The sequence below is a fragment of the Pipistrellus kuhlii genome, unplaced genomic scaffold, assembly GCF_014108245.1.
Source record: "Pipistrellus kuhlii isolate mPipKuh1 unplaced genomic scaffold, mPipKuh1.p scaffold_m20_p_2, whole genome shotgun sequence".
Classification (NCBI taxonomy): Eukaryota; Metazoa; Chordata; class Mammalia; order Chiroptera; family Vespertilionidae; genus Pipistrellus; species Pipistrellus kuhlii.
The window spans coordinates 183,136,071-183,161,429 of record NW_023425515.1 but is presented as its reverse complement, the minus strand read 5'-3'; the positions used below and the strand labels follow the sequence as shown (position 1 = coordinate 183,161,429).

The following is a 25,359-nucleotide window of genomic DNA, read 5'->3' as shown; positions in this document are numbered from 1 at the left end:
TTTGGGGAAGGTGTGGGTATGTCCTATTGTTTGGGTGACTGTGTGTGTGTGTATGTGTGTGCGTGTGACCTTGGTGTGTGACTTCTTACTGATACACGCATTCCTTAGCGTGGGTGTGTCCGGATCTGAGGAACGTGGTGTGTGTGGGGGGGGGGGGGGGGAGGATGTTTGAACATGAGTTTGTATGTCTGATGGTGGTTTGCCTGTGTGTGTGTGTGTGTGTGTGTGTGTGTGTGATTGCATGTGACTTTGGTGGACGACTTCTTACTGACACGCACATTCCTGAGCGTAGGTGTGTCTGGATCTGAGGGATATGGGGGGGGGGGGGTGTTTGAACATGAATTTGTATGTCTGAATGTCTGAGGGTGGTTTGCCTGTGTGTGTGTGTGTGTGTGTGTCTGAGACGGAGGAGTGTGGTTTGGTTTGTGAGTGTTTGTGGTATCGCTGTGGCTGAGCGGGCATGTTTCTGAGCATGTGCCTGCAGTTCTCCAGGGGCCATGGGTGCATCAAAGTCCCGCTCAGACTGGGGTCCGGATGGAGCTGACTCGAGGTGGGCAATCCGAGAGAACCTCAAAAGCCAGCAGCTGTTGGCAGAGACACCTCACAGATAGTGATGCCTCTGCTGCGAGTGTCTCCCGCCTGACAAAGCCCCGAGTCAGGGAAGCCAGGCTCCCAGGGGGAGTGGAGGGGAGGGGACTCTTTCCAGCTGGGAGAAGCAAAATTCCCCAGAGCCCCTGGTTTCTTTCCCTTGTGGGGAAAGTGGGGGACCTTTCCCGGAACCCATTTGGGATCCCTGAGTGTGGGACTGCCTACTCAAGAAGCCTTGGCATATTAGCAGCAAGGATGGAGTCTGAGCTACTGGGATGGAGCCCTCTTGTCTGCAGCCGCAAACTCCCAGAGAACAGAGGTGGGGCAGAGAAGAAGTGAGGGGCTTTCAGAGAGGAGGGTGCCCAAGGAGCCCTCAGGATTGAGGGGCAGATGCAGTAAGAAACTAGCACTGGATTAGGAGCAGGGAACCTGAGTCTGAATCCCAGCTTTGCCATGCATTCGCTGGGTGACCTTCGTGTATTAGTCAGTCGTTGCTGCCGTAATGCTGCGTAACAAAAACGCCCCACTGCTCAGTTATTTGCCACAACAAACGTTTGTTTTCTCACTCGCTCGTCGGCGGGTCAGCTAGGGTTTAGCTCATCGGCACAGGCTGTGCTGGGCAGTGCTCCAGAATGTGGGCTGAATTCAGCCTATTCCACATGGCTCCTCACTCTCATTGGACCAGCAGCCCCCAGGCTTCTTTCTCTCTCCTGGTGAATGGTGGGAGCACACGTGACGGGCCAAGCCACGCCACACAAACACATGTCTCTGCTGGTGGTGCAGTCACCCACATACATGAGTCCTGCAGAATCCATGGCCAAGCGTGTGGGTGCATAATCCTGTTACAGAGAGGAAGAAGGAAGGTAAGGGATCCATCCTATCACACTCGTGAAGGGCACGCCCCCCTCCGGGCCTCATTCCCCCCACCAAACCATGCATCAGCACTAAAGGAGAGCTTTCAGAATGCAGGTTCTGGACTCCACCCCAGACCTGCTGAGTCAGAACCCCAGGAGTGAGCGGGAATCTGCATTTCTATCAAGCGGCTCAGATGTTCCTTGCTATCAGACAAGTGTGGGAAACTCAGACCTAATGGCATCTAAGCCCTCCATCCCTGAGGCTTTCTAGGTCATAACTCCCCCTCCCCCTCCTCTGCTCTAAGCTCCTTGACGCGTGTCAGGGATCCCCACTCTCAGGGATGCCCAGAGCCGAGCGGGGGACTGTGCCGCCACGCCATGCCCTCCCCGCAGTATCCCCTTGGTCAGATGAGGAAATGGAAGTCCAGAGAAGCAGAATCCTTTATGCTGAGTCTCAACCCTAAATAGCCTATGCTAGGATTTAAACCTGGGAGCAGGTGACTCTGAGTCTACATTGGAGAAGTCAGTGCCTGCCCTCATGGATTTCTGTACTGGTTGGGAAGATGAGACCTGGGCAGAGTCCATATACAAGATGGCATGGGTGAGGGCCCACAGAGGGGTCAGGGAGGCGAGGGAGATCATAGGCAGGAGAGACTATTTCTTCCTGGGGCGTGGCAGAAAGGCACACCCTGGAAGGCTTCTGGGGAGCGGAGGCATTTTGAAGAACGAGAGGCTTCTCGCCTCTCTGTGGAGCCCTGCAGGGAAGGAGGTGCCCCCGGGGAGGGACGTACAGGAGGCAGGCGGGAGGAAGAGTTCTGTTTCTCCTCAGCATCAGACTCCTCTGCCACAGGGCCTTTGCACCTGCTGTTCCCTCCGCCTGGAATGCTTCTCCCCTCCCACCTTCCTTCAGACCTTAATCCATCTTCATTGACTTTCCTCCTGACTTGATCATATGCGCCAGTCCTATGGCCCTCACGTGCCTGCAGCCGAGTTTTTGCTTTATGTCTTCAATCATTTCCTTCCTGTTCCCCCCCTCCCACTCCTCCCCCCATCATACACACACACACACACACACACACGCCATCACCACCGGCTCTGCTTTTCCTCACGGGTTCTCCCGGCACCTAGACGGGTGCACCACAGGAATGCTCCGTGAGCGTCTGCAGCGGGGCTCGGAGAGGCAGGGAGCGGGGTGGGGCGTGGAGAAGTCTGATAAGACTGGGAAGCAAGGCTGGGGACTCGATTCCCAGACACATGCCTTCAGTGGCCGGTTTTAATCAGGCCCTAAAATTTGATATGTAAATATCCAGCCCGCTGCCTTAAAAGGAAAAAGTATGTCTTTGGGGCAAGGGACTGGGCCTGGCGCGCGATCCCCGGGCATTCGCCGGAGCCAGAGCTGTCTTCTGGCTTCATGGAGCCGTCCTGCCATCTGTGAACCACGCCCCGCCATTCCAGCACGCCTTCCTGCGCTCCCCCACCCCACCCCCCGCCCCCGTGCGTGAGCCCTCGCAGGGACCCCCTGAGGAAGGAGGCTGGGCTGGGAGTCCCCACTCGAAGGATGAGGAAACAGGGCTTGGGAGAGGCTAAGCAGATCACTCAGCGAGGAAGAGGCAGACCCAGGGTTCGGTCTGGCTGTCCAGAGTCTGTGGCCTTTGACGCAAACAAGCAAGACCAGAAAGGACAGGAGGGAGGACGGGCCTCGGGGCAGATGATGGAAGACCACGCCGAGGAGGTGGCATTTAAGCTGAGCTCTGACTGAGAGCCAGAGGCAGAGGCAGCCTGGCAGGCCTGGGTGTGGACAGCACGGCCGTCAGGGGGGGCTCGTCCTCGGGGCCGCATCCAGCCCTTGGCCGCCCACCAGGGGCGCACTGGATGCGATCTCGCCCTCGCCGGCCCCGAGCAGCAGCCGTGCCTCTGCCCGGCTCCAGGGCCGGTGGGAAGGGGTGGGCAGAGTCTGGGCATTGGCATCCAGCCAAGCCAACCTGGCTTTGCATGGAGCCTGGCTGCTCTCCAGCACGTAGCCATGGACAAGGTGCTTAGCCCGCGTCCTCTGCGTGCGTTTCGTCACCTCTCCTTGCGGGACCGCCGTGAGGCCTGGAGCTCGTGTTCCCAAGGTGCCTCGCCGGCGTCTGGGTGGTGCGGGCGGGCTCTCCAAACACAGAGGTCGTTCTGCCGTCGCTCTCATCATCCTAACAGCTCACGTCTACCTACCACGCGCTTGCCATGCACCGGACATCCCCCCAGTCCTTCCCGGTGACCTCACCACAGCGCTAGGGAGGCGCGTCCTGTCATTATCCTGGCCTTTAGGTAAGGAGAGCGAGGCGTGGGGAGTTAGGGGGCTTGCCCGTGGTCCCAGGCAGTCAGTGGCAGAACCCAAATCGTGATGTCACTGAGGTCTTGGCGGGACCCAAGCCTCTGCCGAGGTCAGGCGGGCTGTGCACATGGGCCTGGCGGGGTGAATGCAGCCCGTGGGTCGTTCTCGTGCTGAACGGCAGGGTGACCAGTGAGGAAGCTCCCTTGTCATCAGGTGCTACTGGGTCCTGTGGGAGAAGGGGCACCCGTTCCGGGCTTGGCAGCTTCGGCCCTCATCCAGCACGGCCCTTTCCAAGCTGCGTGGCCAGACCTCCCATCTCCGCGCCTCGGTGTCCGCCCCTTCAAAACGGGCACTTGCCCAGCCTCTCAGCTTCGCCAGGCAGTTGCCAGGTTCACAAAAATGCGGACAAAGCACCCAGGACATGGTAGGTGCACAACACGTGACAGTCAGGCTTCCCATGAAGTCAGAAGGCGTGCTCATTTCCTATGGCTGTCGTCACAAAATGCCCCAAGCTTAGCAACTTAGGATGCCACCCGTGTCTCATCTTACAGTTCCAAGGGCCCAGGCCAGTCCGGATCGCGTGGGGCTGGCTAACACCTAGGTGTCGGCAGGCTGTGTTCCTTTCTGAGGCTCTAAGCCTAAGGGATGACCCGTTTCCCGGCTCACTTGGGCGGTAGCAGAATTCGGTGCCGCGTGGTTGTAGGAGGGAGGTCTCCGTGTCCTGGCTGACTGTTGGCCGGGAGCTGCCCTCTCTCTGGTCCCTGCATGTGACACACACACACACACACACCCACACACACACCCGCCTCAGAGCCAGCGATCTGGCGTCGAGTGCCACTCCGGCTCTCTGGTCTCTGACTCTCCGCTGGGAAAGGTTCCCTTTTTTTCAGGACTCAAGTGATTAGATTGGGTCCACCTGGGTAATCCAGGATAATCTCCCCATCTCAGGAGCCGTAACCTTAATCACATCTACAAAGTCCCTCTTTAAAAAAAATACATTTTTTATTGATTTTTCACAGAGAGGAAGGGAGAGGGATAGAGAGTCAGAGACACCAATGAGAGAGAAACATTGATCAGCTGCCTCCTGCACACCCCTTACTAGGGTTGTGCCCACAACCAAGGTACATGCCCTCGACTGGAATTGAACCTGGGACCCTCCAGTCCGCAAGCTGACTGGGGACCCTCCATCCACTGAGCCAAACCGGTCAGGGAACGTACCCACAGATTCCAGCATCAGGACATGGACATCTCTAGGGGCCATGATACTGCGTATCCTAAAAGAGGACACAAGTCACATGCAAGCCCATCAGCATTGGCAGGGGCCTTGGCGTTGAGCCAGTGCCAACGCCTCCTTTTAGAGAAGAGAAAACTGATGCCCAGAGAGGTTTCTAAGTGGTTGCTCAAGACAGTGGTCGGCAAACCACGGCTCACGAGCCACATGCAGCTCGCAAGCCACGTTTGCCGCTCTGTTGACTAATGAGTTTGCAGACCACCGGCCCAAGGTAAGTCAGCAGCTCCTTGGCAGAGGCCGTCTCCAGGTTAGCCCGGCCCGGTAACCCCACTCCCCACGGCTTTCACGTGAAAAGACTCTCAACCTGCCCAGGCCCTTCCCGCCACCGTGTTCTGCTCTGATCCTCCTGCCCTCCTGCGGGGTGGGCACACAGCGGCTCCGTCTCTGGAACTGGCGTGAGCGTGCGCTCACTGACTCCTCTCCCCGGGGGTGGGGAGGATCAGAGAGAGCCGGGCCAAGAGGGGGCCCGTGCCTGGGGAAAGGAAGCGAGAGGGAGAGGGCGCTCCCCTCCCTGGGCCGAGCCCCCTGAATGCATCGTCCTCTTTGATCCTCCCGAGCTTTCTGCAGGGAAGGCATGGCCCGCCCCGGGTGTCGGTGAAGATCGGGTTTGGCTACAGGTAACAGGAAGAGAAATAACAGGCCGCTCGGCCACCGTAAAACCTATGGCGTGAAGGCAAGCAGCTCTTATTTTAGCTCAGGAGTCTCCGGGTGGGCTGGCGGGGGCCGGGCGGGGAGCGTTCACACGTTTGCGTTCTATCTTCTCGGACAGCTCTTTGGGTTTTGTCGGGCTTTCGTGCATGTTTGGGGGTGCCTGCTGTCAGCTGGTGGGAGTGGCCCCGTCTGAGACAACAGCTCTGCTCCCAGTCTCAGCCCCCAGCAGGTCAGCCTGGGCATGCTCTTTCTTTCTTTTTTATTTTTTTTATTTTTTATTTTATTGATATTTCACAGAGAGGAAGGGAGAGAGATAGAGAGCTAGAAACGTCCATGAGAGAGAAACATCGACCAGCTGCCTCTTGCACACCCCCACCGGGGATGTGCCCGCAACCAATGTACATACCCTTGACCGGAATCGAACCTGGGACCTTTCAGTCCGCAGACCGATGCTGAGCCAAACCGGTTTCGGCATGGGCATGCTCTTTCTTGGGCAATCCCAAGGAACCAAGACAGTGTCAGATACTCCCAAGCCTCTGCTTATGTCATGTTTGCTTACCTCCCTCTGGCCAAAGCAAGTCCATGGCCGAGCCCAGGGTCAGAGCGCGTGGGGACGAACAAGGGACAGGGCAAAGGGTGTAGATATAGGAAGGCGATAAACACAACCTGTCTATCCTAATGGCTTGGACCGAATGAAGGTTTGTCTCTTTCTTATCGGCAAAGGATGTCACAGACCGGAGTTAGGACAGCCAGGTTTCTCAGCACACAGCGTCTTGTCCTTGTGGGCCAAACTGGCTGCAAGAGCTCCTGCTGTCACTTCCGTGTCCCGAGCAGCATGGACGAAGGAGAGGGCTAAGGGTGGGACGCCTCCCTTTGAAAGAGACCCCCTCCAAGTGCCACATTTCGCTTCTATCCTTCCTTCATCCCTTCCTTCCTTCCTTCCTTCCTTCCTTCCTTCCTTCCTTCCTTCCTTCTTTCCTCCCTTCCTTCCTCCAGTTAATATCAACAAGGCACCTACTCTGAGCCACACCCTGTTCCAGGCACTAGGCGTAAAGGGTTGAATCAAACAGTGTGTGAGAGGGTGAGTGACAGGGGTAGGCAGGTGGAGGGGAAGTCAGGGAGGGCCTCTCGGAGGAGGCGGCGGTTTAGCTGAGACCGGAATGAAGAGGCGGAGCCGGCCATGGAAGATGTGGGGGAAGGGTAGCGGGCAGGCACGTGAGGCCCAGGCCCTGGGAAAGGAATGGCCTTGGTGTGACTGGGAACGGAAAGGCAGCCGGTGTGGCTGGCGCGTGGGAGCGGGGCGGTGAGCGGCAGGAGGTGGCAGGCACCAGGCAGGTGGGCCTTGCGGGCACATGGAGCATCTGTGTTCTAGTCCAGCTGCAGTGGGAGCCACTGAGGGCTGTCTGCGGGAGTGGAGATGTCAGAGAGGCCGGGGATCAGAGAGGCGGGCTGGCGTCTCGGGGTGTCCAACGCCCAGCGACCCCCATGCCCTCTAAGCTCCTGGGGTCTTCTCACTGGTGCAGAGCAAAAGCCAAGTATAGGGTCGCCTTCATTCCTCAGAGCTCAGGGCTATGGAGGCAAAGCTGACAGGCGGGTCATAGGCCTCCAGACTTCCTTCCTATCAGAGGGTCCTCGTCCCGAACGCCCTGGGAGACCACCTCGTTCACCCCGTCGTGCCCTGCGGGGGACACGGGGGCGCACACAGAAGCCGCTCCCCAGGTCTCAGCTAATGCAGGGGCTGATCCTCCCCCAGGGCTCACCGGAGGCAGCAGGGCCCCTGACCACCTGCTCCAGCCACGCGGCCCCGCCCGGCTGGCCTCCCCGCCCCCTCTCGGTCACAAGCCTCTTTTGTGCTTCCTCCCAGGGGCTTCATCTCCTTGCAGGGGTCACAGGACATCGCTGACCCCATCCCCTGCCAGTGTGCCCGGCGGGTAATTGAAAATACCAGAATCCCCCAAGGCCAGCTCATAGGGAAACCTGACACCCCGGGGTGGGCAGCGGGCGGCAGGGGGGAGGAGAGAGCATCCAGCTGTTCCCTGTCCTCCGCAGCTAATACCCTCCGGATTCCGGCAGAAAGGCCGGCCCTGCCCGGCCCCCCTGGGCCTGCCTTGATCATCTTCCCAGCAATGCCGCCTCCTTGCCACACCCAGGGACACGGGGCTTACGGGATCAGAGGCGGGTGAGCTGCCTGTAACCCAAATCTGCCCGCTAAGCCGGCCGGCCCCGGACCCCCACGGCCGCGGGGGACCTGCCTCCACCGACAGCTGAGCTCCCGGAGCCGGGGCGGGCCTGGTGGGTGGCAGGGAGCTGAGTCAACAGGAGCCGAGGAAAGCAGGCTTTGCGGCAACAGCGTGGGAGCTGGGCCGGGTGCTCTGAGGGTCACTGCTTCTTCCCAGACCTCCCCGGCCAGCCTGCGTCAGCCACGGCCACCGGAGGAGGGCGGATATGCGGGACCGAGGTGGGCCTGGATTCAGACATCAGCTCCACCACCTGCTCACTGGGACAAGTTACTCCATGCCTCAGTGCCTCCACTTTCTCATCCATAAAATGGGTATGCTGGTCAATAACAGCAGCCTCGTCGGGGTGGATAGAACAGTTAAATGAATCAACCCACAGAAAGCATTTGGGAAAGGGCCGGGCATAGCGTGGACCAGGAAGTGTGAGGTGTTAGCTGTGAGGACCTTTTCTCTTCTCTGGTCAGTGTTAGACAAAATGACAAGCTTGTGGAGGAGCAGGTCCCCATCCCCACGGCAGGTCTGCGCGGCTCCCCGGTGCCTCAGGCCAGGACAGGCCCCTGGGCCTGGGGGTCCGGCCCCCAGATGCTTGGCAGCCGGCAGCCTCGGCCCGCGCCTCTTGGAGCTACTTGTCCCTCTGCCTCATGACTACCTGGGCCCAGAAACCTCAGGAGCAGGTTTGGCTGGGCAGTGAGAGGGCCCATCGTGGGCAGAAGCCAGGCTGTGGGGAAGCAGCGTGGTGGGTAGGTACTAGACCAGCTGGTCTGGGCTCTGGTCCTGGCCCACCTCTGCCTGCGCGGTGACCTCGGACAAGGTACCTCCCTGCCCGGTGGCCAGCAGCACCTGAGCTTCTTAGAGCTGCAGGATCTTGGGCCCTGCCCAGACCGATGGCGTCAGAATCCGGGCGGCGGTGCCCAGCCATGCAAGTTTGCACCCGCCTCCTGATGCCCCTCGAGCTTGAAAGGTGCAGTCCTTTTGTGGGGTCACAGTCTGCCACTTTTCCTCGTTGCTAGGAGGTGAATCACAGGGAAGGAGGCGAAGGGAGGAGCAGGGTCCCTCCGGGGCTGGATCACCTCGGCCGAGGGGGGGGCACCTGTGACCTTGTGTGAGTCCCTCTGCACCCTGCCATCTCCCCAGGGTGTGGCCTCAGCTACACGCTTCCCCTCTCCGGGCACCTCTGAGGTGGGGCCAGACGCTGCACCCTCTCCTGCCCACCCTGACCTCTGACCTCCGACCTCTCTTCCAGCTCCATCGGCGGTGTCCATCATGCACCAGGTGAGCCGCACCGTGGACAGCATCACCCTGTCGTGGTCCCAGCCGGACCAGCCCAACGGCGTCATCCTGGACTACGAGCTGCAGTATTACGAGAAGGTACCTAGGTCCCGGGCGCGCCCCCGCCCCCACCCCCCGCCCTGAGGGACCCTCTCAGGCTGGGCTGGGGGCCTGCTGTCCTGCAAGATGAGACCCCACCTTGAAGCAGAAAGAGCACTGGCCTCAGGCTCGAATTTGGCTTCGCTCCTCCCTGGCTGTGAGGCCTCAGGGGGGTGCCTGGACCTCTCTGAGTCTTTCTCTTCTGGTCTGGGGCCCTGGCCGGCAGCCTCAGGGACATGCCGTGGTCACAGGCCCTTCCCCACCAAGATCCCTCCATCGTGACCAGCTGTCCCGAAGCTCTGAAGAGCTGGGTTTCCAAAAACCTGCCTTCATTCAGCAAGCATTGGTCATCCGCCCGTTCCGAAGCCGAGAGACCGCTCGCGAGCGTTTCCGCCCAGCGTGGCGCTCTCTCCTGAGCTGCTCGGGTTCCGGCTAAAACAATGCTTTCCATTTGCCTGCGTGCCCTTTGTCCGGGGAGAGAGCCTTTCTCGTTCAGCTTTTAAATCAGACCCTTGTCATTCCCTCCGGGGACCTCTAGGAGCCAGGGGCCCCGGGTCTGGAGCCACTGTGTCGTAGGAGAAGCACTGGACTAGGAGTCTGAAGCCGTAGGTTCAAATCCCAGCTCCACCAGCTGCCAGCTGTGTGAAGGTGGGCAACCATCTTTCTCTCTCTCAGCCTGGTTTCCTCCGAGTGAGACTGCCTCTCTCGCCGGGGGCTGTGCGGGTGCAGTGCCAGCAGGTGCCTGGCCCTCAGCAAAGTGGAGGGTGCTTTCCCCCCTCCCGCTCCTGCCCTGCCGGCTGCATGGTGGGCCAGGCCACACGGTGGAAGGTCAGGGAGCTGAGCGTGTGTGTGTGTGTGTGTGTGTGCGCGCGTGTATGAGACCTGCACAGTGCAGGGGCCAGGACGAGCTGAGCATCAGAGGCCCAGGGACCGCTCTGTGACTGGTGACTTCTCTTACCTGCTCCCGGACACACAACAGCCACAGAGGCCGCAGGGGCCCCTGGAAAACGCTTCTCGGGGCTCCCTTTCGGACTGAGGAGTGAATGACGATGGGATTTAAGTCGAGGCCGAGCCCACTGGAAACGGAAATGATGAAAGGCTTTCCCTAAGGGCTGAGAGGGAATGAGGGGGAGACCGTCCCGCCAGTCCTGGGCGGGCCCAGCCTCCTCACTCTGTCAGCTGCTGGGGTCCCCCAAACCTGGGGTCCTAGGGGCTCCTCAGACCTCTCCAGCCTCACCCAGCGGGTTTACGATTGTGTCCTGGCCCCTCCCTCCTCTTGGCAATGCGCTCCCAGAGGGACCACGTCCATCCCTTTCCCAGCGTGCTCCCCCGCACGGGGGCCTGGCTGGCACCCAGGACACTGGATAGGTGGCGGCTGGATGAAGGAGCGATGGATCCCTTCCCATGGCCTGTCCCTCACGGGCAGAGCCCTGGGCTCGTCTCTGCTGTGTCCCCAGGGGGTGAGGTGAGGGACGCAGCTCCGCCCCTCGCTGGCCCTGGAGGGCCCGATGGAGCCGGGCCTCCCAGGCAGCAGGACCAGCTGCGGCCAGGCTCAGGAAGCCAGGGCCCTGCAGGACCAATCATGTCCACTTCCTCTGGTGCGGACAGCTTAGCAACTCGGATTTTCAAAAAGGAAAAAAAAAAAAAAAAACTAATTAAGAAGCTCGATGATTAAATGAAGCCCAAAGTGTGTGTCCCCAAAGACTGGATCGGAAATGAGGAATCCCGGCACCGGTCCTGCCCACAACCCATTTCCCACCCAGACCGAGGGGCCGGGGAGGCGGTGGAGGTGTGAACCAGGAGGCAGCACTGCCCTACTTTCCGCCGCTGCCTGGGCATCCCCAGGCCCCGGCCGCAGGGCCGGACCAGCAGGCCTGGCAGCAGCCACGGTCACCGCCTGCTCACGTTTGCTAAGTGCGCTAAGCACACCGCACCCATTGTCTCATTCATTCCCGCGGCGTTGCTCTTCACCCCGTTGGGCAGGAGGGGAAACTGAGGCACGGAGAAATTGTGGAACGTATCCAAGAGCACCCAGCTGCTGAGCGGCAGAGCAGGGGTTTGGGCCTGTGCTCTCACCCTTCACCTGCCTCTGCTGTCTCCCGCTTTCTCCCAGTGATGCTCCTGGGGTAATCGTTAAGAGGTGGACAGAGCCTGGCTCTGATGGAGGGTTTTCAGCAGAAATGGCGAGAGATGAACAGCCTGAGGTGTGGTCGTGATAAGACGTGGCCCTGCTCCTATCAGCCCCTCTTCCCAGAGCCCGAGGTCCGGAGAGAGGGGAGATGGGACACTGGTGCATTCAACACTCATTGTCACCCACTTCGGACTGGGTGCTGGGAACACCAAGAGCAACTAGACACGCCTGGAGGCCCTCCCTGTACAGTCCAGAGGAAATGACTGGTTCAGGTACAAATAGCCATTAGACAAGATGAGATACACACCACACAAGGGCCAGCATAGGTCCCATGGGGGCACTAAGAGGGACCCCATCATCCCGGTATATGTGAGAGGAAGTCTTCACGCAGATGGCATTTGAGCTGCACCTTGAAAGAGGCTAGGACGAGGGATGAGAGCAGGATCGTTCCAGGAGGCAGGAACGGCATGTGCAAAGGCCCTGGGGCAGGCATGTGCCGGCGGCGCTCAGAACAGAGCAGGCGAGTGTGGCAGGAGCAGCATGAACAAAAGAGAGGTGTGCATGGGGTGGTGTTTGGCGAGGGAGGCAGAGCACTCTATGATGGGCCTTCCAGGCTTTTGGAGTCTGGATTCCATTTAAAGTGCGATGGGAAGCCTTCAGGAGGTTTTGGAATGATGCGATCTGGCTCGTTACTTCAAACAATTCCTGTAGCTTGCTCTGTGGAGATGCAGGTAGACTGTATACAGGGATCTCGTGGGGCAGCGCGTGAGAAATGACGGTGGCATGGCGTTGGCGCGTTGGCAGCGGCGATGGTGAGAAACTGACAGATCCAGATAATGTTTTGAAACTCAGGGGACGAGGGAAGGGTGACGGTCCACTCCCAGCAGACGTGGGTTTGGGATTTGCAGATGTGGGCGTGGAGCTTGCCGGGCGCGGGGAGGTGTAGCCACGCAGACAGGAGTGTGCAGAGGAAGACTAGAGGGGAAGGACCGGTGGAGGAACATGGCAAGATGTAAGGGCGGAAAGAAAATGCAGTCGGTGAAAGTGTTGGAGACACTTTCCTCCTTTCCACGGGGAGGGACAGCCAGGCTGCCAGTAGTGAGATTATTAATATTTCTGACAAGTCCAAGCCCGCGCCTACCTAATACGTCAGAATCCTCCTGGTGCCTGCGGTTGATTTCTTGAATGAATGCTCTAGGTCTTCCCAGGTAGGGAAGTTAGGTACCGAGCCCTGCGGCCCCATGGGAGTCCCACTCCTATCTCCTTTCCTACTTTTCCTTTCCTCCTGGTGGAGCAGGCTCTTCATCTGGCCTCTCCCCAGCTCCACTGGGATTTCCCATTCTGCCCGGAGCCCGGGGCCCGGAGCCTAGAGCTGACAGCCACTTTGCCATATGTCTTCTAGATGCCGCTGGTAAATAGTGTCAGTCAGACCAGAGTGGCCTGGTCCATTGGTTCCAGCATCCCAGGGGAGGTGGCCTCCAGTGGCAGCCACCCCAGAGCTCACAGGTTCATGGTCCCTTTGGCTCCCCAAGAGTTTAAGCAGAAGAGTCATTTGTGAGGCCAACTATGGCAGATGGGCCTTTGTAGGCCACATGGACTTTTGTATCTATTCAACAGAAATTTCTACTTGGCGGAAGTGGAGGGAAAGGACATTCCAGGCAGAGGGAGCAAAGGTTGAGGGCAGAGGGGGGTGAATGGAAGTCCAGACTGTATTCCAGGTGTTGCCTGGTATATGTGGAGCAGTATCTACAGGGGGAGGTTTGTTCATTCTTCCACTTGCACATTCATTCATCCACTTAATGAATGTTGGTGATGATGACAACAGTGGTAATAGCGGACACTTAAGTCCTTCTGTGTGTTAGAGACTCTCCGAAAATCTTTACCCATTACTTCCTATTGAATCTCAACAACCACTGTGTGTGGCATATAGTGGTATTATCCCATTTTAAAGATGAGAAAACTGAGGCTCATAGGGCTTGAGCAATGCACCCTCTGCCTCATTGGCCCTTAGTCTCTGGATAAGGACTCAAACAAAGGACTAGTGGATTTCATACTAAATGTATTTCCCCAAACCCACATAACCCTTATTTAGATAAGGGTACTCTTGCGGGGGGGGGGGGGGGGGGGATGTCTGAAAAAAATTGATGGCTCTAGATCAGCAACTTTGAGCCAGGGACAAATTTTATCTTCACAACAACCCTGAGCGGTTGGAATTTATTGTTCTATTTTCTGGATAGAAAACAGGGCTCGGGGAGACGGTCTTTCCCAAGGTCACAAGGCAAGCAAGTGGAAGACCTGGCTTTGGAAATGATTTCCAATCCCCTGCCGGGTCCTGTGCCCCACGCTAGAGAAGGGATCCACTCGGGTTGTCCTCCATCCTCCCAAGGCACCTGGGCCACTGGCTGTTACCTCCCAGCTCCCTCATATGCTCGGGAACATAAAACTTCCAATGTACGTGGGCTCCCACCCAGTCTGCACAATCGATCCCTTTGGCAAGCCCGAGAAGATCGCATGTTAGACGGCGGCCCCTAGTGGCCAAGCCTGGTAGTGCACGCTTGGTTCATAGACTGAATAGTCTACCAGTATCTTCATTCCCGTCTGTCATTAGTGGGCACCTACCCTGTGTGGAGCCTGGGGGTTCCCAGAGATGAATGAGATAAGATCCCTTCCCTCGAGGAACCACAGTCTCCTTAGAGAAGACACATGTATCAATAAAAAATTTTTTTAATATTTTTAAAAGAAAGACGTGTATATCAGAACAATAGGTGGGGGACAGTGGACCTGCGCCATCTGGCTGGGGTATCTGGAAAGTCTCCCCCGCTGAGGCAGTCCTGGTGCTGGGACTTGAATAAGGAGTAGGGACCTGCAGGCAGGTGAGGAAAGGGTATTTCAGATGGGGCAGCGGGGCTTGCAAAGGCTCAGGCACGGGAGGGCCGCCAAACAAGATAACGGACATCAGGGTTACATTTGAATTTTTTTTTTAATAGTATCATTGTACTCACTGTTTTTATCTCTAATGCAATTGCTCGCACTCATTTAATTGTTTCAGGGAGTGTTCAGGGGCTCTGTGCATCCCTGACATGTGCATGACTGGTATGTGCGTGTTTCTCTGCATCAGGGGTCGTAGCTTTCCATCAGCTTCCCAAAAGGGTTCCAGATCCTCAAAGTGTTAAGTTCTCCACCCTGTTTGCTTTTCTGAACTGAGCTTTCCAAGACCAGGGCCTGTGCTTTAACCTCTGTGGGTCCCCAGTGCCCAGCCTGGCACCTAATGCAAAGAGGGCATTTGGAGAAGGCTATTTGGGCAGCTGACAGATGCCTGAATGAGCACCAACTAGGCAGGTAAACATTTGCATTCAATTCAAACACATCACCGTGATTGCAGCAGCTGGCCCTTTGTCCTGTCCAGGCTCCTCGGGTCACCCTGGGCAGTGCTTAGGAGGTGTGAATTGGTGTTCTGCATCTCTCAAAGGTACCCAAGGACGTGAACATTAGAGGTGGCTCCTGCGTGGTTTTGAGTCCCAAAGCAGCCATCAACTGATGCATGTCACCTTGAGCATAATTTTCCTTTTCTGGGTCTTAATTCTTATCTGGCTCAGTGTGCTAAGGCTGAATCCTTAATCCATCAAGGCATGAGTCAGAGAGAGGGATGCAGAAGTGAGCAATGTGGGCCTTCTCCCTGCTGTCCGCAAGAATTCACAGTCTAGACCCCAGGGTGACCACTCAGTATATGTGTATTAGTCACCTGTTGTTGAGATGGTGCCGCAGAACAAACAACCCCCAATCCAGTAACCTACAGCAAGTAGCTGTTTTCCTTACTCATAGGTTGTATCTGTCTGTTAGCTGGAGGCGGCTCCATTTCACTCTAGAAGTTAGGTCAGGATCCTTTCCCCGTTTTTTCTCTTTCTGGAACTAGTTGTTACCCAGACTAAGCCCCACCTCATGGCAGATTGCAGAATCACAAGAGGCCAAGCCAAATCAACAAGCATATGTAACGCCCCTGCGTGCATCATGTCCCCTAGAATATTCCAGTGGCCAGAGCAGGTCACGTAGACAAACTCGGCATCCATGAGGGGGGAGAAACACACTCTGCCTTTTCTTGTGTTACAAAAATCACATGCAAAGGCTGCAGGTGTGTGATTCTGTTCCTGGGAGGGAGTGAAGAATTGATAACCACAGATGTTTATCTATCTGGTGGCCAGAATCCTCCCCACCCCCCACCCCCCGCCACTCCCCTGCGAGTGGCAGGAGTGGTCAGTGGGCTGTGGGCCCGCTGTGGGCAACAACCTCGCTAACTGTCTTCTCTGTTCCTCGGCAGGAGCTCAGTGAGTACAACGCCACGGCCATAAAAAGCCCCACCAACACAGTCACTGTGCAGGGCCTCAAAGCCGGCGCCATCTATGTCTTCCAGGTGCGGGCACGCACCGTGGCGGGCTATGGGCGCTACAGTGGCAAGATGTACTTCCAGACCATGACAGAAGGTAAGAGGTGCCAGAGGGCAGGGGGGGTGGGGGGGGGGCGCCGACTCCCCCAACAGAACAAACTCGAGAGCCACCTTCCTACAAAGCGCCTTGGTGCACATTAGAAACGGCGCCCCTGCCCCTTGCTGTCAGTCAGCCCTCCTTCCCTCCTGGCTGGGAGCCTCTGTGCCCTGTGCAGACGGCACAGCCATATATAAAGGATGGTGATATTCCGTCACCAGCGTGTCAGCCAGGCCACTTCCTTTCCCACGACTCCTGGGAGCTCAGCCCTGTCCTGCAGTCCCTCTGAGCAAGTCACACCCATCCTGTGGTCCAGATTTCCCTCCTCTGTAAAACGAAAGCATCCTATGCAATCTGAAAACGCAAAACTACTTCATCTCTACACCAGTTCAGCGGGGAGAAGCGCTGGGATGGATTAATAATGTCTACCCCCCGGGGAAGAGCATGGGAGGTTGAAGCCATGATGTGTTGTGTCTCCCAGTCTGGGACCACATGGTCTCTAAGTACCTTTCCCGCTCTAATAATCTTTTAAGGGCAGCATAGTTAAAGAGCGTACTCTGGTGCCTGACAGATGGAAATTACAACGGAGATTCAGCCCTAAATGTCTGGCCCTACACAACTTACCTTAACCCTCTGAGCCTCAGGTTTTCTCTTCTATAGAGGGGGATGATAACAACTATCTCATTGTCATCATAGGATAAGGATGGGGATAAATGTACAGCACCTAGCACAGGGTTGGTGCTAGTTCTCACATAGCGCTCACCAAATAGTACTTTAGGTTATAGTTGTCATTTCCGTGAGCCTGGGGCCGTTCCACTAACCAGCCAAGCTTTTTTTATGATGAGGCTCCAGCATTGTCCCTCACAGTGCCCCCATCTCTTCCAGCATTAGTTTCTCTCTCCAAGCCCCTTTCTCACAGCCAACATTTTCACCTTTCTCAGCCCTCCAGAATGCTGGGTGAGCGTTACTGACATGGGTACTAAGGAAGTGTCCCAGATCCTTCCTTTATTATTCAACAAGTGTGTGCTGGCGCTAAGACCCAGAACTGACCTTGTCCCTGACTTTGACAAGCCCGTCTGGCCATGAAAGCAAATGGGAATAATAATAGAATTTAAAACGATGATGATGTTGGTGACATTGAGAAAGTACTGAGTGGTTTGCAAGAGCAAGGCCAATGCTGAGTGCATTTTACGAATCATCTCAGTTAAGCCTACGGCCTTTCTAACTGTGTGACCTCAAACAAGTCATGACCTCACTAAGCCTCAGTTTCCTTATCTGTAAAATGGGTTAACATAGGCAGTGCAACACGGGGCTGTTCCGAGAATCAAACAAGATACATAGCATACTTAGTGCAATGACCAACCCCTAAAACACTCGGTAACATTAATAGTTGATATTTACTGAGTGTTTACCAGGTGCTTTCCACGGCAGTCCTAGGAAATGGGAAGTATGATTCTCCCCACTTTACAGAGGAGGAAACTGGGCCACAGAGAGGTCAGTCCCTGTACGAGAGTTCACACAGACAGAAAGTGGCACCCCTGGGACTCTAACCCGGGGAGTCTGGCCTCAGCGTCTGTGCTTATCCCTGACTCTCCTTCTGTGCCGGCTTATTGTTGTTGATTTTCACATCAACATTGAGGTGTGGGTGTGATGCCCGTGTTATTGGTGAGAACGTGAGAGTCAGAGCAGTTCCCGGCCTTGTCCAAGGTTACCTGTGAGCCGGGGACAGCCAGTTCTCCCCCGGCGCCTGGGGCAGGTGCCCTGGGAGGAGCAGGAACAGAGCACGGAGCCTGGCCTCCAGGGAGACCCCACAGGGCGCCGGGCTGGGAGGACTCCCGGGGCCGGGCTGAGCACACTGCGCCGCGCTCTCTCCCCAGCCGAGTACCAGACAAGCATCCAGGAGAAGCTGCCCCTCATCGTCGGCTCCTCGGCGGCGGCCCTGGTCTTCCTCATCGCCGTGGTCGTCATCGCCATCGTGTGCAACAGGTGGGTGGTGGGTGGGTGCCCCCCGCTCCCCAGGCCTGGCGTGCGGCCATCCAGCCATTCCTGTGAACAGAGGAGGCATTTCCAGCAGTACGAGGGACGGGGAGAGGCCCGGGTCGGCCTGGGTACCCCCAACTGGCCTCTCCCACCCCCTCCTAAATGGCCCCCTTAGCAGCCCATCCCATTGCCCTGGACAAGTACACTGTTCAGGGTGGCGCCCTGAGACGCTAATACGTCAGCATGAAGAACATCTCAGAGCAGCGGGCAGGAGGACCGCGGGATGCTGGGAGCTGAGGGGATGGGGAGGGAAAACAGATCGCCCTGCCTTTGCCCTGGTTGAGGCCCCTTCATGATTAGGGCCAGAAGCAGTGTCAGACGGGAGGTTGAGGCGCTCAGGGAAGGCCTCCTGGCTGAGGTGGCTGGAAAGACAGAGAGGACCCTGGCAGGAGGAGGTGGGGGAAGAGCACCCCACCTGGCTGGGGTGGGCTGTGCAGGAAGGGGGTGTGGTTCCCTAACTTCTGCTGGGGAAAGGCAAAGAGAAACTCTTCTTCCTTAAAGAGTTCCCCACTTTATTTTTTAAAATATATTTGTAATGATTCCAGGGAGGAAGGGAAAGGGAGAAAGGGACAGAAACATCAACAATGAGAGAGGATCATTGATGGGCTGCCTTCTGCATGCCCCACACTGGGGATCAAGCCCACCAGCTGGGCGCATGCCCTGACCAGGAATCAAACCATGTCCTCCTGGTTCATCGGCTGAAGCTCAACCACTGAGCCACACCGGCTGGGCAGGAGTTCCCCACTTTAGAGGACATGGGTCATAAGGTCAGATGGACGAAGCCCCAGGGTTTCTGGGGCCAGGGGCCATGGCCAGAGGAGATGACTTTGCTCTTTGAAAGGGGCTTGGCTGGAGAGGGGATGGGGAAACAGCGAGCCTGGACTTGAAGGGGGAGAGTGGGGAGAGATGAGTGGGGCCCGGACGGGTGAGGCTGTAGGCGAGGGGCAGGCAGGGAGGCCTCTGACAGGAATGTGATTTCAAAGGCCTGCCCCCCCGCCCCTCCCCCTACCACCTGCTGTGGCTCCCAGCGCCTCCAGGTGGCTCCAGCCCTTTGCTCTTGTTCCAGAAGACGGGGGTTTGAGCGTGCGGACTCGGAGTACACTGACAAGCTGCAGCACTACACCAGCGGCCACAGTACGTATCCCCCAGGGGCCTGCCGCCCTCGGGCCCTGCACTGCCAGTTCCCGGCAACTCCTCCAGCCTTCTTTCTGCCGCAGTCAGACCGCGTGATCTGAACGTGCCGTGCTCGCCGCCACCTCGGCCTCTGCACATGGTGCTCCCTCTGCCTGATCACTCTCCTGTCCTCTTGACCTGAGCGTCTCTTCCTCTGCCTCTGAGAAAGAAGCCTTCCTGACCCCACCCCAGCGGGTTCAGGGCTGCCGTCTGTGTTCTCAAACTGTACTCAGTGGGGTACCCTAGGGTTCCACAGATGGCCCCTGGATAAAGGGGGGCCATCAGCCTGGCCATTCACTTGTCGCATGTTTGTTGTAGCCTCCCATGTCTGCCAGCCCCGTTATAGGTGCTGGGACATACAAGGAAACAGACCAAATATCCCTTGCCCCCATGAACTTCTATCCTAGTGTCAGGGACAGAGAATTAAAAAAAAAAAAAAAATGTCATAAACGAGTAAAGCATATGATATATTAAAAGATGGAAATGCTGTGGGGAAAGGCAAGAACGAAGCAGAGTGGTGGGTTCAGGGCTGTGTTTTTAACTAGGGGAGTCAGGGTTGGCCTTGCTGAGAGTTTCGTTTGAAGAAAGATACTAAGGAGCTGGGGCGGGGGAGAGGGGGAGAGAGAGGGGAGCTGTGCAGCGAGACCTCAGCCAAGAGCATCCAAGGCCGCGGAGCAGCCAATGCAAAAGCCCTGAGCCTGCTCTGTGTCTGGGAGGGCTCAGGAACAGCCACGGGGCCAGTGTGACTGGAGCAGGGTGAGGGGGCAGGAGGGGGAGCTAGGAGGAGCCACAACATGCAGGTTCTTGTCAATCAGAGCAGGGCCTAGGTTTTTATTCTGAATGAACTGGGAAGCTTCTAGAAGGACCTAAGCAAAGTACAGACGGGTTCTGCATTACAGTTCGGACAAGACTCTCCTGGCTGCCATGTGGAAAATGCACGGAAGGGTGAGGTGTGGCCAGGCAAGGACAGAGGAGGGAGACCCGGGAGGGGGCTGTTGGGATAATCCAGGGATAGTATGATGATGGCTAGACCAGGAGCCGTGATGGAGATGGTAGGAGGTGGTTGGGATAATCCAGGGATGGTATGATGATGGCTAGACCAGGAGCCGTGATGGAGATGGTGGGAGGTGGTTGGATTCTGACATATTTTGAAGGTAGAACCACTAACTTTGTTACAGGACTGGAGGTGGGGGGTCGGCAAAAAGGGCAGAGTTGGGAATTCCAGGTGAAGCCTCTGGGTAAAACTCAGTTTGAAGTAAATGTTCCTGTTAAGCTTAACAATCACTGTGGACATAAATGGAACAACGATTCAACCATTCAAATTTCCAGAAGGCAGTTTAGGTAACCATTTAACTGTTCTGTGAAAAGAAAAGGACTGTCGGAAGTGTAAAAGCAAAGAAAAGGGCAGACAGATTTAACTACACGGAAATAAACATCACCTGCACATCCACGTAAAGGTCATAAATTACATCACGCCTCCGACTCCCCAAGTTATAAAATCATGGTCGCAGAGGTAGCTAACCATATTGGCTGTATTCTGTGTGCCAAGAGTTGTTTTCTTGCTTTTCATGTGCGCATTCCTTTGGTCCTTATAATTTCCCACTGTGAATACGAGTCAGCAGCCGCTCGGGCAGGGGCTGGGTGGGAACCGAGGGTGTCAGGCTCCAGCGTGCAGCCTCTCAGCCACACGGTGCTGCCTTCACCTGGCTGGGCTAGAAGACAGGCTCGCACACGCTGTCACCTGGAGCCATTTGGGAGCATCACTGTTCAGAGAGAGAGTAACAAGGAGACAGGGGACAGCAGGGACCTATTTTAAAAAATAGACCCGGGATTGACTCATAGACCAACGCAATTGAAAACCGACGCTCACTCCCTGTGTCCGAGCAGGTCTGTTCGTTTCAAAGCACTGCCAGCCCCGGGGTCCCAGGTCCACCAGCAGACCTCCCTGTGTGGTCAGGGCACGGGAGGAAGCTGAGAGGGGTGTGACTGGCTGTGTCCCCTTTGTGGGCTCCTGTATTCCGTCATTCAGCAGGTGCTGAATGAATGCCAGGGGCTGTGGTGCCTGGATGTAGAGCCAGAGGGACTGACCTGATGTCTCATTCTTACTCCACCACTGGCCAGTTAGGTTGCCTTGGGGAAGTCATCGAACCTCTCTCAGTCTCCGCATCTTTATTTATTTTATTTTTTTCCCCTTTGTTTCCAGAGAGGAGGGGAGAGGGAGAGAGAGATAGAAACATCGATGATGAGAGAGAATCATTGATTGGCTGCCTCCTGCATGCCCCGCACTGGGGATCGAACCTGCAACCCGGGCATATGCTCTGACCGGGAATGGAACCATGGCCTCCTGGTTCAGAGGTCGATGCCCAATCACGGAGCCACGCTGGCCGGCTGGCATCTTTATATGGGAAGTGGCAGGAATAATACTTTTTTTCACAAAATTGTGAGAATTAAATAAATGGATGGATATTAAAGTGCTTTGTAATAATAGTATTTAACAATAGCCAACTCTTCATTATAACAGTTAACCATTAGTGCCTTCTATTTGCCAGCTACTCTACAAGCCCTTTGAAAAGATCCTCATTGAGTCCCTGCCAGCCCCCGGTGGGATGTCCTGTTTCTCTGTGACATCATTTCTGGCAGACCCAGAATTCCAACCCAGGACTCTCAATGCCTGGGCTCTCCTTGCTCATCCTGGATTTCCCCTGTAGGTTCAGGATGCGAGGCGATGGCCCTGACAGTCATGCCTCCTCTGAACAACAGCCCAGTGTTTTCTGAAGGGTCTGCATGCAGGGCTTATCACCCAACCTCGGGCCAGGTCTTGTGCACGGCTGTGGCCATAAGCTCCCCTTCGATTCCGAGATACGAGCTGGGAAGCAGCAGAAAATGCTGGCAGGATAGACTCAGCCAGACTACCTGATTCAAACCCCACTCCTGCCACGTACGGCCTGGTCTGTGTCCCCTTGGGCAGGTCATTTCATCTTTCTTTTTCTTTTCTTTTTCTTTTCTCTTTCTTTTTTTAAATATATTTTATTGATTTTTTTACAGAGAGGAGGAGAGAGGGATAGAGAGTTAGAAACATTGATGAGAGAGAAACATCGACCAGCTGCCTCTTGCACACCCCCTACCGGGGATGTGCCCGCAACCAATGTACATGCCCTTGACCGGAATCGAACCTGGGACCTTTCAGTCCGCAAACCAACACTCTATCCACTGAGCCAAACCGGTTTCGGCCATTTCACCTTTCTTATGCTATCCTTTCTTCACCCAAGAAAAGGGAGGTGCAACAGTAGGTTGGACCAAATGAAATTGTCGTTTTTATAGGTCCAAAGCAGTCAAATAGTGACAATTTCATAAGGCTCGGTGTAATAAATAGCATTTACCCGGTAGGGTTGTTAGGAGGATTAATTGGGTCGGTACCTTGTGAATGCCTAGAACAGGGTGTGCTGCCTGGGAATCCACATTGAACTGCAAGCCAATGGTGCTCTGAAGGGTGAGGTGAAGCCAAAGGGTCACAGAAGCAGGATGACTTCGCTCAGAGTCCTGCCTTCAGTGAGTGTTTACTGAGCATCTACTGTGTACCTCCTTCACATATGTGCTCCAGAGAAAATATTCTGGGCTCATTATTTTGGACTCACAAACCCCTAGAGCAGTGGTCGGCAAACTCATTAGTTAACAGAGCCAAATAGCAACAGGACAACAATTGAAATTTCTTTTGAGAGCCAAACTTTTTAAACTTAAACTTCTTCTAATGCCACTTCTTCAAAATAGACTCACCCAGGCCGTGGTATTTTGTGGAAGAGCCACACTCAGGGGCCAAAGAGCCGCATGTGGCTCTCGAACCATAGTTTGCCGACCACTGCCCTAGAGCTTCAGGGCCTATACTTCCAAAATGATATTCTGAATATGGGAGTGTATGCACATGTAGATGTTTTTCCAAGGAGCGGATCCATAGCTTTTGCCAAATTCTCAAAGGCATTCATGACCCCAAAGAGGTGGAGAGGGGGAAAGAGGGCACGTCAGTGAGTGATGCAATTCTTCCATCAAAAAGCATTTAGTTAGCAGCCTCCTTGCCAGCCCTTGGGCTGGAGCGTGTACAACAGACACAGCCTCTGTGCCCTGGAGCAGCAAGGGTACAGCAAGCCCTCCCAGGCGGCAGAGTGTTCCAGAAAGGAGGGGGTGTGGTTTGAGCATGCATGTCTGGGACCCCTAATACAAGGTTAAAAAAAGCCACGTAGACATCAGGGCCAGAGGAGTGGGTGTGGAAACAGGGCTGCGGGAGCCGGAGGAGTAAGCATGGGTCTCCATGGGAGGGACCCAGGCAGGCTTCACAGAGGAGGTGGCACTTGTTCTGGACAAAAGAGGAAGAGAAGGGTGATCCAGGTGGAGGGAGCCACGTGATTGGAACCACATGAATGTAACTTGCGAGGTGTTTCTGGGACCTCTGGGTATATAACTCCTCTTTGCTGGCATGCAGAGGATCAGGGGGCTATCCGTGGAACCCATCACTGAGGGCATGGAATGCCAGTGAAGGCACTGGCTTCTGTCCTCCTGATCATCACTCTGGTGACACTTGGGGATGGCATCTGATCGGTTAGCAGCACCCAAGCAGGCTTTGAGCTCTTTCTGTGCTTCTCCTTAGCTCCCTGAACTGACCCATTCCTGTCGTCCCTCCCAGCTGACCCAGCAGGAAGGGCTTCCCCCAGTTCTATGAGGAGGGAGGCTAAAAGCCAGCCCCCCAGACCCACAGGCCAATCAGAGTCCGAACAAAAAAAGGAGGAGCATCCCCAGGGAGCTTGTGTCCCTGCTCTGAGGGGGGTTGGCTTGGGGAAGAAGGAGTCCTGGCTGAATACTCCAGGAGGCAGGGAGCATGGTAATTAAGAGGACTGGCCCTTGGCTCAAGCCTGACAGACATGGGTTCAAATCCCGGCTGTGCCACTGGCTAGCTGTGTGGCCTTGGGCAGATGACTTGCCTCTCTGAACTGCAGTTTCCACGTGTGTGGAATGAGAATAATGACACCTTCCTCGAGTTGTCGAGCAGAGGAGAGAGAGAATGCATATCAAGACCCTGCCACAGAGTGAGGCACAGACAAAGGCCTCAGCAAATAGGAACTGCTATTCTTCCGTCTCCGTCATCTGGATTCTGCTCAGCTCTGACACTGCGTGTCTGCTTTGTGCAGAGCTTTATGCAGTGCCCCAGGGAAGGGCCGAGTGAGAGAGAATCACACTCCCACCTCCCCCCCCCCCCCCCCAGGCTCCCACAGGCCAGCATTGTGGATCTGAACCCCTTTGGTGGGGAGGGTCCCAGGCTCCTCTGAGACAGCTAAAAGTTTTGGATCCTATGGCCAGAGAAACAAAAGTTTGCCTATGTGTGTGTATAAAATTACAAGATAGGAAAACCCAGAAAAGTCTACACTGAGGGATAGGTTTTGGAGAACTTTTACTTTCAACAATATTTACTTCCAGAATTTTCAGACTATAAGGAACTAGCATTACTTTTTTAATTAAAAAGGGCAATAGTAATAAATGTATTCCATTTTAAGAGGTTACCAGACTCCACCCCCTGTCCTGCCCCAAAACCCACCCTAGAACTGCCAAGTGGTTCACAGACTCAGATTAAGAAACCCTGACCTAAAGGGCTAGACCCGTGGTCGGCAAACTGCGGCTCGCGAGCCACATGCGGCTCTTTGGCTCCTTGAGTGTGGCTCTTCCACAAAATACCACGGCCCGGGCGAGTCTATTTTGAAGAAGTGGCATTAGAAGAAGTTTAAATTTAAAAAATTTGGCTCTCAAAAGAAATTTCAGTCATTGTCCTGTTGATAATTGGCTCTGTTGACTAATGAGTTTGCTGACCACTGTTAGACAAATAATCCAAAATAAAGCTCAGGTGTTAGAGTGGTGGTTCTCAAACTTTCCTGTAAAGGGCCAGATAGTAAATACTTGAGGCTTTCGAGCCATATAGTCTCTAATTTAGCTACTCAACTCAGCCACACAGGCAAAAGGAATGTGTTCCAATAAAACTTTATTTATAAAACCTTATTTCAAAACAAATAGTGGGCCAGTTTGCCAATCCCTATGTAGATGTTCCACCTCTGGATTCCTGGAATGTCTGAAACAGAGGCTGAGAGTGCTCAACTAACGTGTCCAAGGTCACACTATCTGCTCAGGGTTAATGGCCCCACTCATCAACCAACCAAGTCTTCCTTGTGACCCAGGGACTCCAGTTCCCAACTCCTA

The 25,359-nt window shown here is 55.6% G+C and overlaps 1 protein-coding gene across 5 annotated transcripts in view; it reads left to right on the top strand.

Annotated features, from left to right (window-relative positions):
* EPHB2 (EPH receptor B2) overlaps positions 1–25,359 on the top strand; it is a 183,131-nt gene that overhangs the window by 149,943 nt on the left and 7,829 nt on the right. For 2 of the 5 annotated variants that reach the window (XM_036443956.2, XM_036443953.2), the window contains exons 6-9: positions 9,179–9,303; positions 15,750–15,912; positions 17,790–17,898; positions 19,019–19,086. In XM_036443956.2, coding sequence (XP_036299849.1) covers positions 9,179–9,303; positions 15,750–15,912; positions 17,790–17,898; positions 19,019–19,086 — 465 coding nt within the window. The remainder of the gene's footprint in view (positions 1–9,178; positions 9,304–15,749; positions 15,913–17,789; positions 17,899–19,018; positions 19,087–25,359) is intronic. The other 3 variants (XM_036443950.2, XM_036443957.2, XM_036443955.2) reach the window with 2 other exon arrangements.